The sequence below is a fragment of the Scyliorhinus torazame genome, chromosome 16 (genome assembly GCF_047496885.1).
Source record: "Scyliorhinus torazame isolate Kashiwa2021f chromosome 16, sScyTor2.1, whole genome shotgun sequence".
Taxonomy (NCBI): domain Eukaryota; kingdom Metazoa; phylum Chordata; class Chondrichthyes; order Carcharhiniformes; family Scyliorhinidae; genus Scyliorhinus; species Scyliorhinus torazame.
In genome coordinates this window covers 40478331-40491253 of record NC_092722.1, presented here as the reverse complement: position 1 = coordinate 40491253, position 12923 = coordinate 40478331, and the positions used below count along the sequence as shown (strand labels likewise).

Sequence of the window (12923 nt, the reverse complement as noted above, 5' to 3'; positions counted from 1 at the left end):
AGCTAGCCGACACTAGGCTAGACTAAGTTAGGCAAGACTAGGCCACCAAAACTCAGGCTAAGGTGATGTAACACTATTTTACCTTTATTTGAACACTTTTCATAATAAACACCTGTAATTTAACACATTCATCCTTTTATTACTTTTTCATAAATACTTGTAATATAGTATTAGCCTAGGCTATGCGGTCGTAGCCTACCTTCCGTTCACCTCTTCATAAAAACAATAGGCTTAGGCTAATCTAACACTATTTCACCTTTATTACTTACCTTACTTTTCTAAATATAACATTTATTTTTGAGTAGGGGTAATTAAAATACTGTATCCTTATGAACACTTTATTGAAAAATATTCTTGTCTAGATCGCTATCACGAGTGCTATCACGTTGAAAATTCACGTTAGCATTGTGATTGCCTTTTCAACGGCTCCCCTTTTTTGTTACGACACGTCATTGTATTTCTGTCATAAATGTTAATAGTGTTTAAAATTATTTATAATTATTTTATATTAAATATATTTAGAATGAAACATCCTTAATTTGAACGGTTTTTCATTTACGGCTAGCCTACATGATACTTTAATAACCTTTTCATTTTTATTTTAACTATTATTTTGTATTGAATTACACTATATTATTAGTATTATTATTTTTTTTAAACCCCTTCTCATACAGTAGACCCCAAATTTTTAAGCAATGTGGACTAAAGTCCCTTCGGGATTATGGGTTCTGAAGCTTAAGCTTCATTAGTTTCATAGTAGACCCGCTGAGGGAATTCCAGGATTTTGACCCAGCGACAGTGAAGGTACAGTGATATAGCTGCTGTGTGACCTGGAGGCGCACTTGGAAGGTGGCACTCTTCCTGAGCCCCTGCCGCCCATGTCTTGCTAGGTGGTAGAGGTCATGGGTGACTTGAACGCAGGGGCCCGTGAGTGAGTAGTGACTGCTGCTTGGTGAAGCACGGTTATTACTTCCTTGCCTGGGTGTTTTCTTTGTTTGCTCTGTCGGTAATGTCACAGCACCGGGCAGATGTACAGTCTGAAATCCACTGAACAACGGACTATCTGTCAAGGACCTTCTCCCTTCATGTTCCCAGCACGCTTTCACCTAAGCTGTTTATACCATCCACGGATGTCGGAGCTGTGCTCACAGGGGTGATGGCTGCTGTACCTAACACACCCTGTAACTGTATTTACCACCAGGTCCATCTGCGGGTTGACTTCGGGAACTGTGCGAAGAAAGAGCTTGGGACGCTACAAGAGCTCTCCGTTGATCAGACTCTTCTTTGGGTGCAGAAAGCCATCACTGGCATTTTACGCAGCTCGTTGTCTTGGCAACAGCAGTCGGAGCAGAGCCTGTTGGATGCTGGGATAGATACATCAAGCTGTGAAGGAGGTAACAGCGTTGTACACTAACACTGCAACCTTAATGGTGTTTATCACCCTCCCTCTTTCCCATTAGATCGGCAACATAAACCCTTCCTGACATTAACCACTGACAACATTTTGAACCTATTGTTTTCATTGGGTTTGCATATGCGCTGTAGATACACTCTCTGTGCTGTTCGGGAGGCCGTTCCAGGTTTCGGCCCAGTGACTGTGAAGTTAGGATGGGGAGTGACTTGTAGGTTAACTTCCAGGTGATGGGGTTCCCATGCATCTGCTGCCCTTGTACTTCTAGGTGGTAGAGGTTATGGGTTTGGAAGGTGCTGTTGAAGGAAGCTTTGCAATTGCTGAAGTGCATCTTGTAGCTGCTATTCGCTGCTGCCATTGTGCGTCATTGGTGCAGGGAGTGGATGTTTGTGGAAGGGGGAGCAATCAAGCAGGCTGCTTTGTTCTGGATGGTGTCAAGCTTCTTGAATGTTGTTGAGCTGCATTCATCCAGGCAAGTGAGAGTATTCCATCACACTCCTGATTTGTCCTTTGTGGATTGCGGACAGGCTTTGGGAGGGTCAGGAAGCGAGTTACTCGCCTCAGGATTCCTAACCTCTGACCTGCTCTTGTAGCCACAGTATTAAGATCATAGAACCCCTACAGTGCAAAAGGAGGTCATTTGGTCCATTGAGTCTGCTCTGACCCTCTGAAAGAGGGTCTTCACCAAGGCCCGATACCCCAGCCTATCCCTGTAATCCCACCTAGGGGCAATTTAGCATATCCAATCCACCTCACCACATCTTTGGACTGTGGGAGGAAACCGGAGCACCCGGAGGAAACTCTCACAGACACGGGGAGAATGTGCAAACTCCACACAGTCGTCCATGGTCAGAATCTAAGCCAGGTCCCTGGTGCTGTGAGGCAGCAGTGCAGCACCATAGCACATAGGGCAGCACGGTAGCACAGTGGTTAGCACAGTTGCATCACAGCTCCAGGGTCCCAGGTTCGATTCCTGGCTTGGGTCACTGTCTGTGCGGAGTCTGCACATTCTCCCCGTGACTGCGTGGGTTTCTTCCGGGTGCTCCGGTTTCCTCCCACAGTCCAAAGATGTGCACGTTAGGTGGATTGGCCATGATAAATTACCTTTAGCGTTCAAAAAAGGTTAACTGGGGTTAATGGGTTACAGGGAGAGGGTGGAGGTGTGGGCTTAAGCAGGGTGCTCTTTCCAAGAGCCGGTGCAGACTCCTTCTGCACTGTAAATTCTATGATTCTAACCACTGTGCCGCTATGGCTAGTCCATTTCAGTTTCTGGTCAATGGTAGCCCCCAGGGTGTTGATAGTGGGGATTCAGCGATAGTAATATCATTATAGAACATCGAACATACAATGCTGAAGGAGGCCATTCGGACCACCGAGTCTGCACCGACCCACTTAAGCCCTCACTTCCACCCTATCCCCATAACCCAATAATCTCTCCTAACCTTTTTGGTCACTAAGGGCAATTTAGCATGGCCAATCCACCTACCCCACACATCCCTGGACTGTGGGAGGAAACCGGAGCACCCGGAGGAAACCCACGCAGACACGGGGAGAACGTGCAGACTCGGCACAGACAGTGACCCAGTGGGGAATCGAACCTGGGACCCTGGCGCTGTGAATCCACTTGAGCTACCGTGCTGCCCATGGTTTGCGAAGCAGAGATGGTCAGATGATCTCGTGTTGGAGACGGGTATTGCCAAGTATAGTAGAGGATGCCCTTCTCTGAGGCTCGGGCTGAGGTATTTTGATGGGGCAGTTTAGAGGGCGCTCCCAACCTATGCTGTGGCTGCTCTGGGATATGATGCGTCAGAGTGTTAAAAAAATAAGAAAACATTATTATTTAGAATGGGGACAATGTCACCCTGTCCCATTTTGTTTCTGAGCAGGAGTCGTTGGATGTTTTCAGCTGCTAAAGGGAAAGCTTAACATGGCAGAGGAACAGTTGAAGACATTGCAGGTACACTGAGAAGATTCTAGAAGACTTGGTGACCCTCAGTCAGCAATTGAAAACGCATCCATATTCACAACCAGGAACCAATACACAAACCATGCAGCAGCCAGGAACCAATACACAAACCATGCAGCAGCCAGGAACCAATACACAAACCATGCAGCAGCCAGGAACCAATACACAAACCATGCAGCAGCCAGGAACCAATACACAAACCATGCAGCAGCCAGGAACCAATACACAAGCCATGCAGCAGCCAGAAATCAATACACAAGCCATGCAGCAGCCAGAAATCAATACACAAACCATGCAGCAGCCAGAAATCAATACACAAACCATGCAGCAGCCAGGAACCAATACACAAACCATGCAGCAGCCAGAAATCAATACACAAACCATGCAGCAGCCAGGAACCAATACACAAACCATGCAGCAGCCAGAAATCAATACACAAACCATGCAGCAGCCAGGAACCAATACACAAATCATGCAGCAGCCAGGAACCAATACACAAACCATGCAGCAGCCAGGAACCAATACACAAACCATGCAGCAGCCAGGAACCAATACACAAACCACTCAGCAGCCAGGAACCAATACACAAACCATGCAGGAGCCAGGAACCAATACACAAACCATGCAGCAGCCAGGAATCAATACACAAGTCATGCAGCAGCCAGGAACCAATACACAAACCATGCAGCAGCCAGGAACCAATACACAAACCATGCAGCAGCCAGGAACCAATACACAAACCATGCAGCAGCCAGGAACCAATACACAAACCATGCAACAACCAGGAACCAATACACAAACCATGCAGCAGCCAGGAACCAATACACAAGCCATGCAGCAGCCAGGAACCAATACACAAACCATGCAGCAGCCAGGAACCAATACACAAACCAGGGCAGCAGCCGTCAACGCATATGCACACCCAAACTGCAGCCGGGAACCAATACACAAACCAGGGCAGCAGCCAGGAATGCATATACACACTGGACAGCAGCCAATAATCAATACACACATCCGGACAGCAGACAGGAATGCATACACACACCCGGACAGCAGCCAGGAACCAATACACACACCCAGACAGCAGCCAGGAACACATACGCACACCCGGACAGCAGCCAGGAACGAATACACACACCCGGTCAGCAGCCAGGAACCAATACACACACCTGGACAGCAACCAGGAACCAATACACATACCCAGACAGCAGCCAGCAACCAATACATACATCCGGACAACAGACTGGAATGCATACGCACACCCGGACAGCAGCCAGGAACCAATACACACACCCGGACAGCAGCCAGGAACCAATACACACACCCAGACAGCAGCCAGGAACACATACGCACACCCGGACAGCAGCCAGGAACGAATACACACACCCGGTCAGCAGCCAGGAACCAATACACACACATGGACAGCAGCCAGGAACCAATACACACACCCAGTCAGCAGCCAGGAACGCATACACACGCCCGGACAGCAGCCAGGAACCAATACGCACACCCATGCAGCAGTCAGGAACTAATACACGGACCCATGCAGCAGCCAGAAACGAATGCACACGCCGATGCAGCAGCCAGGAACCAAGTCACACACCCATGCAACCACCAGGAAGCTGTACACACACATACCTGTCCTCACCTGATATCCCCATACATTTTCCAGCAGGAGTCGCTGCCCAGTGATCAGGAGTTGGAATTTTTATTTTATCTATCTGTCCTCCTGCCTGTGTGTGGCGCTCTGTGTGCAAGCCCAGATAATGAGTGCTGACTCCTCACAGACAGCAGGTGGGATGTAAGGCCTGTCTGAGTTTTTCTGCCTGTGTTGTATGTAGACTGGTCGCGCATTTAGTCACTGAACCATCGGGGGACTTAACATTTTCTGTCAACCAATGCTTTGGAATATCACACACAGATGTGGGCCAGCACTATTCCCAGATGCAGTCTCCCCAGGATTAGAAGATAAATTCCAGCCCCGACTGGGGGTGGACACCTCTACTCGGACATATTCCCAGAGGTTTCAGTCACATAACCTCCAACTGCTTCACCCCGTCAAACAAGCTACGCCGCAACCCCTGATATTTTTAGAACCAGTGATTGAAAGTTTTCAAAGAAACAGGCGTTCCTTTCTCAATGTTCCCCTGGGAATATTTTCCTCCTGGGCTGCTCGCAGTTGCATCCTGGAGATTGATTGCTAACTCCTGGAAATTCCAGCTCAGTCCAGAGTTGGCAAATTGCTGCCAGGATTTTAACCCTTTGCAACCTTACAGATGAATGTATCCTCCCAGGACCAGGTGGATCGAGTGCAGAGCTCCCGGGATAGTGAGATACAGGAGCAGCTGAACGGGCTGAGGGCGGAGTGTGAACAGCAGATGGCAGAGGAACTTAGACGTTCGCAGGCAGAGATTCAGGAACAGCACAAGCAGGTAAGCAGTCCCCAGCCTGACTTTTATTTCCAGTGATGGAATGGGCCGACATGCTTCTGAGCTTGTACTCTGCGGGTCCCTGTTCACTCCAGTTTTTACGTTTTGTTTTTAATTCGTTCATGGGATTTGAGCGTGGCTGACTAGCTTAGCATTTATTGCCCATCCGTACCTATGCTTGAGAAGGTGGTGGTGAGCTGCAGTTATGCACAGGAGGGGGTTTAATTTAAACAGCCCTGAGTTCTCCTCTCACTCCCCATGTCTAAACAGAAAGGTGTTTTGATTTTAATTTCCCCTTTTATATGTAGTGGTTTATTTCCCAACTGCTCACCTTTGGTGATCCAATTTCTATGGTATATTTGTTCATAAGAGGTCAGCAGGTTGAAGACTGATGCTGGATAATTCACTTTTCCAATAGAGATGACTTCCACAATGAAGATAGGCGTGCAGAGATGAAATAGTCTTAGGCAAAGTTATAGAAGTTTAGGAGTGTAGAAGGGGGCCAGGCATTCACCTGGACTGATCCCTTGTTCAGAGCTGCTGCTTGTTCCATGGAAGACGGCAGATTGATTGGCAGTACACTCTCATAGGTCCTTTCAGCTCGGGGGTCATGTCACATGCCTCCCACCTGTCCACGTTTGCTTTAATAAAGGATATGTATCTTTTGTCTGGATTCTGGCTATTGTAATTGGTCCAACCATGAAGAATTTCAAAGGAGGTTGCAGGGTCTTTGTCCCAGCAAACTGGTAGACTCTGGTGGCTTCTGAAATGTCAATGGCCTTTGTTGGACCTCTGCACTCATGGGGGCCATTATCATCTCTTCAGATATTGCCAGAAAATTCCTTTTGTTCAGCTTTACAGGCAGACATAGTGTCAGCCTTTCTGAAGATTTTGTTCCGTTTTTAAAATGTTTGCAGGTAGCCAAGTTGAGAGAGTCATAGAGTCATTTGCACCATGGAAAGAGGCCCTTCGGCCCATTGTGTCTGTGCCGACCATCGAGCACCTATCCACTCTAATCCCATTTTCCAGCACTTGGTCCATAGCCCTGTACACTTTGGCATTTCAAGTGCTCATCTAAATACTTCTTAAATGTTGTGAGGGTTCCTGCCTCTACCCCCCTTTCAGGCAGCGAGTTCCAGATTCCCACCACCCTCTGGGTGAAAAGGATTTTCCTCACATCCTCTCTATATATCCTGCCCATTACCTTAAATCTATGCCCCCTGGTTATTGACCCCTCCGTTAAGGGTAAAGATTCCTTACTGTCCATCCTATCTATGCCCCTCTGTAATTTTATACACCTCAATCAGGTCTCCCCTCGGCCTTCTCTGCTCCAGAAGAAACAACCTCAGCCTATCCAGTCTTTCCTGATAGCTCAAACGCTCCAGCCCAGGCAACATCCTGGTGAATCTCCTCTGCACAGTCTCCAGCGCAATCACTTCCTTCCTGTAGTGTGGCGACCAGAACTGCACACAGTACTGCAGCTGTGGCCGAACCAACGTTTTATGCAGTTATATATATCTACAATTATCTATTCCCTAAAAATATAATGTGAGGTCTTAGCTCTGTGACAGCCGCTGCAGTCCATGTGGCGTAGGTACACCCACAGTGCTGTCAGGGAGGGAGTTCCAGGATTTTGACCCAGTGACAGTGAAGGATTGGCGATCTATTTCCAAGTCAGGATGGTGTGTGATTTGGAGGGGAAGCTCCAGGTGGTAGTGTTCTCATGCACCTGCTGACCATGTCCTTCTAGATGGTAGTGATCGTGGGTTTGGAAGGAGCCATGGTGAGGTCCTGCAGTGCATCTTGTAGATCAGTGTTTTTCAAACGTTTTTCCCCCGGGACCCAACTTTCCAAACGGTCAACCTTTGCGACCCATGTCGGCCAATCTTCACGACACATCATTTTCGCTTACGTTTATTGCGATAGGTGAGCCTGCTTGGTCCTCGCAATCTCACTTGCTTTGTCATTCAATGTTACATTTCTGATGATGACTTCAGCTGATGATTTAAGTTCTCGTTGCATCCTTCTCGAGTGTTAAAAACTCCAACAGAGCCCCCCCGCCATGCCCGGGCACAGGTTGGGGAGACTAACCTCCGTCCCAACAGGATCTGCCTTCGGGCGACCAGCGAGGCGAAGGCTAAAACGTCTGCCTCCGCACCCACTTCCAACCCCGGCCGATCTGATATCCCGAATCTGGCCTCCAGAGGACCCGGCTCAAGCCTCACCTGTACCACCTTCGGAATTACCCTGAAAACCTCCCTCCAATACCCTTCCAGCTATGGACAGGATTAAAACATACGAATGTGGTTTGTGGGTCCCCCCCCAATGCTTACAAACATCCTCTACCCCCTCAAAGAGTCGGCTCATCCTCGCCTTTGTCAGGTGTGCCCTTCATGCCACCTTTAGTTGTATCAGCCCCAACCTCGCGCACAAAGTTGAGGCGTTGAGCTTCTTGGGTGTTGTTGGAGCTGCACTCATCCACGCATGTGGGGACTCATGACTTATGTCTTGCAGGTGGTGGACAGGCTTTGCGAGTTAGGAGGTGAGTTACCCACTGCAGAATCAAACTATTGAGCGTGTTTTTTCCCCCGGACATTTCGGAAGCGTTTGTTGCGCGAGCTGCTTGTTGGGTCACATCAGGGCAGTAAGAATGGACAACACTGGGCCTGTAGTAGACCAGGATAGGTAGAGGGGCAGGTTCTCTCGCTCTTTATTGACCGACTTGGGTTTTCACCTAAACCTGGCCACCTATGAGCTTAGTTTATTGAACTTTGTTGCTGTGGGAGGGGTGAACTCATTAATTCTATGGTGCTGCACCGACAGTACCACCATACCAGTACTATACCTCTTTCGTCAAAGGCATTCATTGTTGCTAGGGCACCCTCCCGCAGTTTTTCCACAACTGTGCAGCAAAGGGCAATTCAACCATGATGGCATAGCAGCCAAGCCTGATGATAGCTGCTTCAGTTCCGAAAGCACAGGGGAAGCTGCTGTGCAGGAGTGAGGAGGGTTGTGCCTGAGCCAGCCTTTCGGCCCAGGGATCCCTCGTACCTCCTGTGGGCCGGAATGGCAAATCTAAAGTTCAGGCCAGAATGGGAGTTCGGGTGGTGATGTGAAAGTGCGCAGAGGTATACCTCTGTGCAAGAGTGAAGCTAACAAACTGCACTGTGTCCCACAGCAGCTGGCTGAGGCGGTGGCTCTGGAGAAAGAGAGGGGAATGGAAATGACGGAAGAGGAGACGAGGCGGCGTGAGGAGACCGAGCTCCGTCTCAAAGACCTGAGTGAGGTGAGCGGAGGCGGCGCATGGGGTATGAGCTGCGGCTGGAACCTGGCCAGCACCAGTGCATGGGAGCTGGGATTTCAGCCTGGCAGCGGTAGATGGGGCTGTGCCCTGGCCCATGGGGACCTTCTGAAAGCAGTCTGAGACGGTCTTGCCCTCCTCGGCCCAGTACCACTGAGCTCCGAGAGTTTCCGATTTCCCAAGGTGACGCCACCTCTCCCGTGTGTTCACAGAGTGCAAAGGTGAAATGTCAGGAGGCGGAGACTCTGAAGCTGCAGCTGAACAACACATCACAAGCACTCGAGGAAGCGAGGAAAGTTGAGGTACATTGTTGTCCGACGCACATGTGCTTTAAGCTGAGGATGAATAGTCAATAGCACTTTAAATCAGGATGACTCCCTGAAGCTAAACCATGGGAGTAGGACAGAAATGGGGGTCACGGGATCAAACCACCAGAAGGAGGCTTAGGATTTGATTGAGGAAATATTTCTTCAACCATAAAGGGATCCATGTGTCCTTAGGCCGTGGAGTAAGGTAGCAGAGGATGAAACCCGGGAATGATTTAAGTTTAGTGCTATAATTGGCAGGGCGGTGATTTTCCTCATCTGCATTTATTTGTGTGACGGACCTGTCCCTTCATTTAACACCTTCTCCTTTTGAAGTGCTGGGTACTTTGTTTTGTACATGTTATATCTCGGAGCTATGCAGTGATGACACCAGTGTCTTTCTGTGTAGCTGGTTTTATTTGCTGTGCTTTAAAATACCTACTCCGTACTTCAGCTTGCAACTCTTTTTAGAATTCATTTCCTTTTTTACCAAGTCCGCACCCAGACTTAACCAATCAGGCACAGTGAGTGAGCATCAATAGTAACCCGACTCAAAGAACCAAATATAGAACAATCAAACCATTGAACACAATTTGGCACTCCCAATCCTTAGATGAAGAATTCGGGGATCTCCTCCCCCTTAAGAATGATACAGAGAGACTAAACATAAGAACATAAGAATTAGGAGCAGGAGTAGGCCATCTGGCCCCTCGAGCCTGCTCCGCCATTTAATGAGATCATGGCTGATCTTTGTGGACTCAGCTCCACTCTCTGGCCCGTACACCATATCCCCGAATCCCTTTATTCTTTAGAAAGGTATCTATCTTTTTCTTAAAAACGTTTAAAGAAGGAGCCTCAACTGCTTCACTGGGCAAGGAATTCCAGAGATTCACAACCCTTTGGGTGAAGAAGTTCCTCCTAAACTCGGTCTTAAATCTACTTCCCCTTATTTTGAGGCTATGCCCCCTAGTTCTGCTTTCCCCGACCAGTGGAAACAACCTGCCCGCATCTATCCTACCTATTCCCTTCATAATTTTATATGTTTCAATAAGATCCCCCCACATCCTTCTAAACTCCAATGAGTACAGTCCCAGTCTACTCAACCTCTCGTCATAATCTAATCCCCTCAACTCTGGGATCAACCTAGTGAATCTCCTCTGCACTCCCTCCAGTGCCAATATGCTTAAAAGCTGCAGAATACTGAGTGCTAGGCACACTGAGGGAAAACTCCACTCAACGGGGTTGCAGTTCTTAAAGCAGTGGGAGAGACCGAGCTGAAAGGTCCCCAGTGAACTGACCCTTCTCTGTCCCTGCAGTCTGTTGTGTAAATTGTACATTTCCGTTTCTCTCCATCTTTCCTCCCGTTATCTGAACTATCTCCGTCTCTTTGCTGTGACCCTTCCTTGTTTCCCAGGGTGATTTACGAGAGGAGCTAGCAGCCCAGCAGAGACGTCAGAGAGCCGAGGCCACGGGCCTGGAGGGCCGAATTCAACTCGAGAGGCGCAGCCACATGGAGGAGCTGGCCGAGTTCAAGGAGCAGATCCGGCAGCACTCTCGGACAATTGTGGCCCTGGAGGAGAGGCTGCTCACCATTGCCAAGCAGCACCAGGCAGCAGAGGAGGAAAGAGGGACCCTATCAAGCAGACTGAGGGGTAATTGTACATTATACACAAGATTCCCTGGGGAGTGGTATTTATGCAGCAGATAAGGGAGGGAATTTCTGCACGCGCTGCCCCAAGACCGGAATTCTCCTCGGAGAATCCGCAAAAAATGCAGGATTGATAAGGAAACATTGCTTTGGAAAACTGCCGAACACTCAATCAGGTGATAAGCCCAGCACATTCATCGGGCCTACATTAACTGTTCATCTGTTCACCGTATGATACGGGGCATCTATCACAGCCAAGAACAGCTCCAACTTCCACTTGTAAACTTGCAGCAGGGTCAATATACTCTGCGATCACAGCTTAATTTCTACTGAATAAAACTCATGCCCCTGGACCACACAGAGCCGATTGCTCCTTAGCAGGAGAACGCAGAGCTGCAGCTGCTGTGATGTGGAACTGCGGGGAGGGAAGAGTAAGGGATGGGGGGGGTAAGGGATCAAGGGCCGTGCCATGGGAAGCCCACCTCAGCCAGCTGACAGTGCTACTCTCTGTTTTCATTTTGCAGAGGCTAAGAAGAAGCTGGAAGAGTGGGAACGGAATAGCACTGTAAGGCAGCCTGTCCAGGCCCCGCCACCGGTGGTAGCGCCAATCGCAACCGACACACATGTCCAGGAACAGGCCTGCGCCTTGCTCCAGTGAGTACCTTACTGAGTTGAATTGAATGCAATAGGCATTTTCATGAGAGCTAATTCCTCGGGTCAGGGGTGGGGCAGTGTCCCTCTCATTAAATAGCCATACATACTTTGTGATGTAAGAGGTTTCCTGTTGATCCAGCCACAACAACTTGACAAAAATAATTAGTCTCGAATGGGTAACAGAGATATTAAATAATAAAATGAAACGGTCACATGTTACAGCTGACTCTTAATTTGTGTCCCATTAGACCTATCAAAATTGACAATCGGTGTCAGCTCCACAAGTATTGATTCTCAGTCAGTTCTGTGCAAGTGCTAAACTGGTGGGAGTTGGTGTTTAATGAGGCGCGTTCACTTTGCTGTGGTACCATGTTGATATTCTACCACGAGAGGGCAGTGATGTAGTTTACTACAGATCACAGCAGTGAACACGCAGCTGGAAAATGATGGGGACAATATTAGGTGACAGGGGTTGTGGGGGTGTGGGGGAGCGGTTGTGGGGGTGTGGGGGAGTGGTTCCCCCTATGGCCTCGTGGTATAGGTCACTGAACTGGTAAACCACTAACCTAGAGCGATGCTTTGGGGTTCTAGGTTCGAATCCCACCACGACAGATGGTTAAATTTGAATTCTGAATTAAACCTCCTGAGGCTCAATCCATGGGTCTAAATTTTGAGGTCAGTGGTGAAGCGGTGGCACATGCTGCTGACCTGGAAGATAGCTGCTCACAAAGGTCTAACCATTCCTGTGGTGTGGCTTTCCCCTTACCCGAGATCAGTCTGAATCTGGTGCCAAGACAAGGGGATCTCCAGGCTTCCAGCAGCAGAGATGTCATCAAGCAACCAACCAATCACATTGAAATATTCTCACAGACAGCAAGCCAGGAATAAACACTGCTTATTGTTTACTTTTTGTTAAATTTTATAGAGAGGGAATGGGCGGCACAGTTGCGCAGTGGTTACCACGGTTGCTTCACAGCTCCGGGTTCGATTCCCGGCTTGGGTCACTGCCTGTGCGGAGTCTGCATGTTCTCCCCGTGTCTGCGTGGGTTTCCTCCGGGTTCTCCGGTTTCCTCCCACTAGTCCCGAAAGACGTACTTGTTAGGTGAATTGGACATTCTGAATTCTCCCTCAGTGTACCCGAACAGGCGCCGGAGTGTGGCGACGAGGTGATTTTCACAGTAACTTCATTGCAGTGCTAATGTTAGCCTA

The 12923-nt window shown here is 48.8% G+C and overlaps 1 protein-coding gene across 3 annotated transcripts in view; it reads left to right on the top strand.

Moving 5' to 3' along the window:
• Nucleotides 1–12923, top strand: part of LOC140392767 (forkhead-associated domain-containing protein 1-like) — a 279760-nt gene that overhangs the window by 88171 nt on the left and 178666 nt on the right. For all 3 annotated transcript variants that reach the window (XM_072478384.1, XM_072478383.1, XM_072478385.1), the window contains exons 14-20: nucleotides 1202–1394; nucleotides 3298–3368; nucleotides 5654–5809; nucleotides 8985–9092; nucleotides 9320–9409; nucleotides 10827–11064; nucleotides 11585–11714. In XM_072478384.1, coding sequence (XP_072334485.1) covers nucleotides 1202–1394; nucleotides 3298–3368; nucleotides 5654–5809; nucleotides 8985–9092; nucleotides 9320–9409; nucleotides 10827–11064; nucleotides 11585–11714 — 986 coding nt within the window. The remainder of the gene's footprint in view (nucleotides 1–1201; nucleotides 1395–3297; nucleotides 3369–5653; nucleotides 5810–8984; nucleotides 9093–9319; nucleotides 9410–10826; nucleotides 11065–11584; nucleotides 11715–12923) is intronic.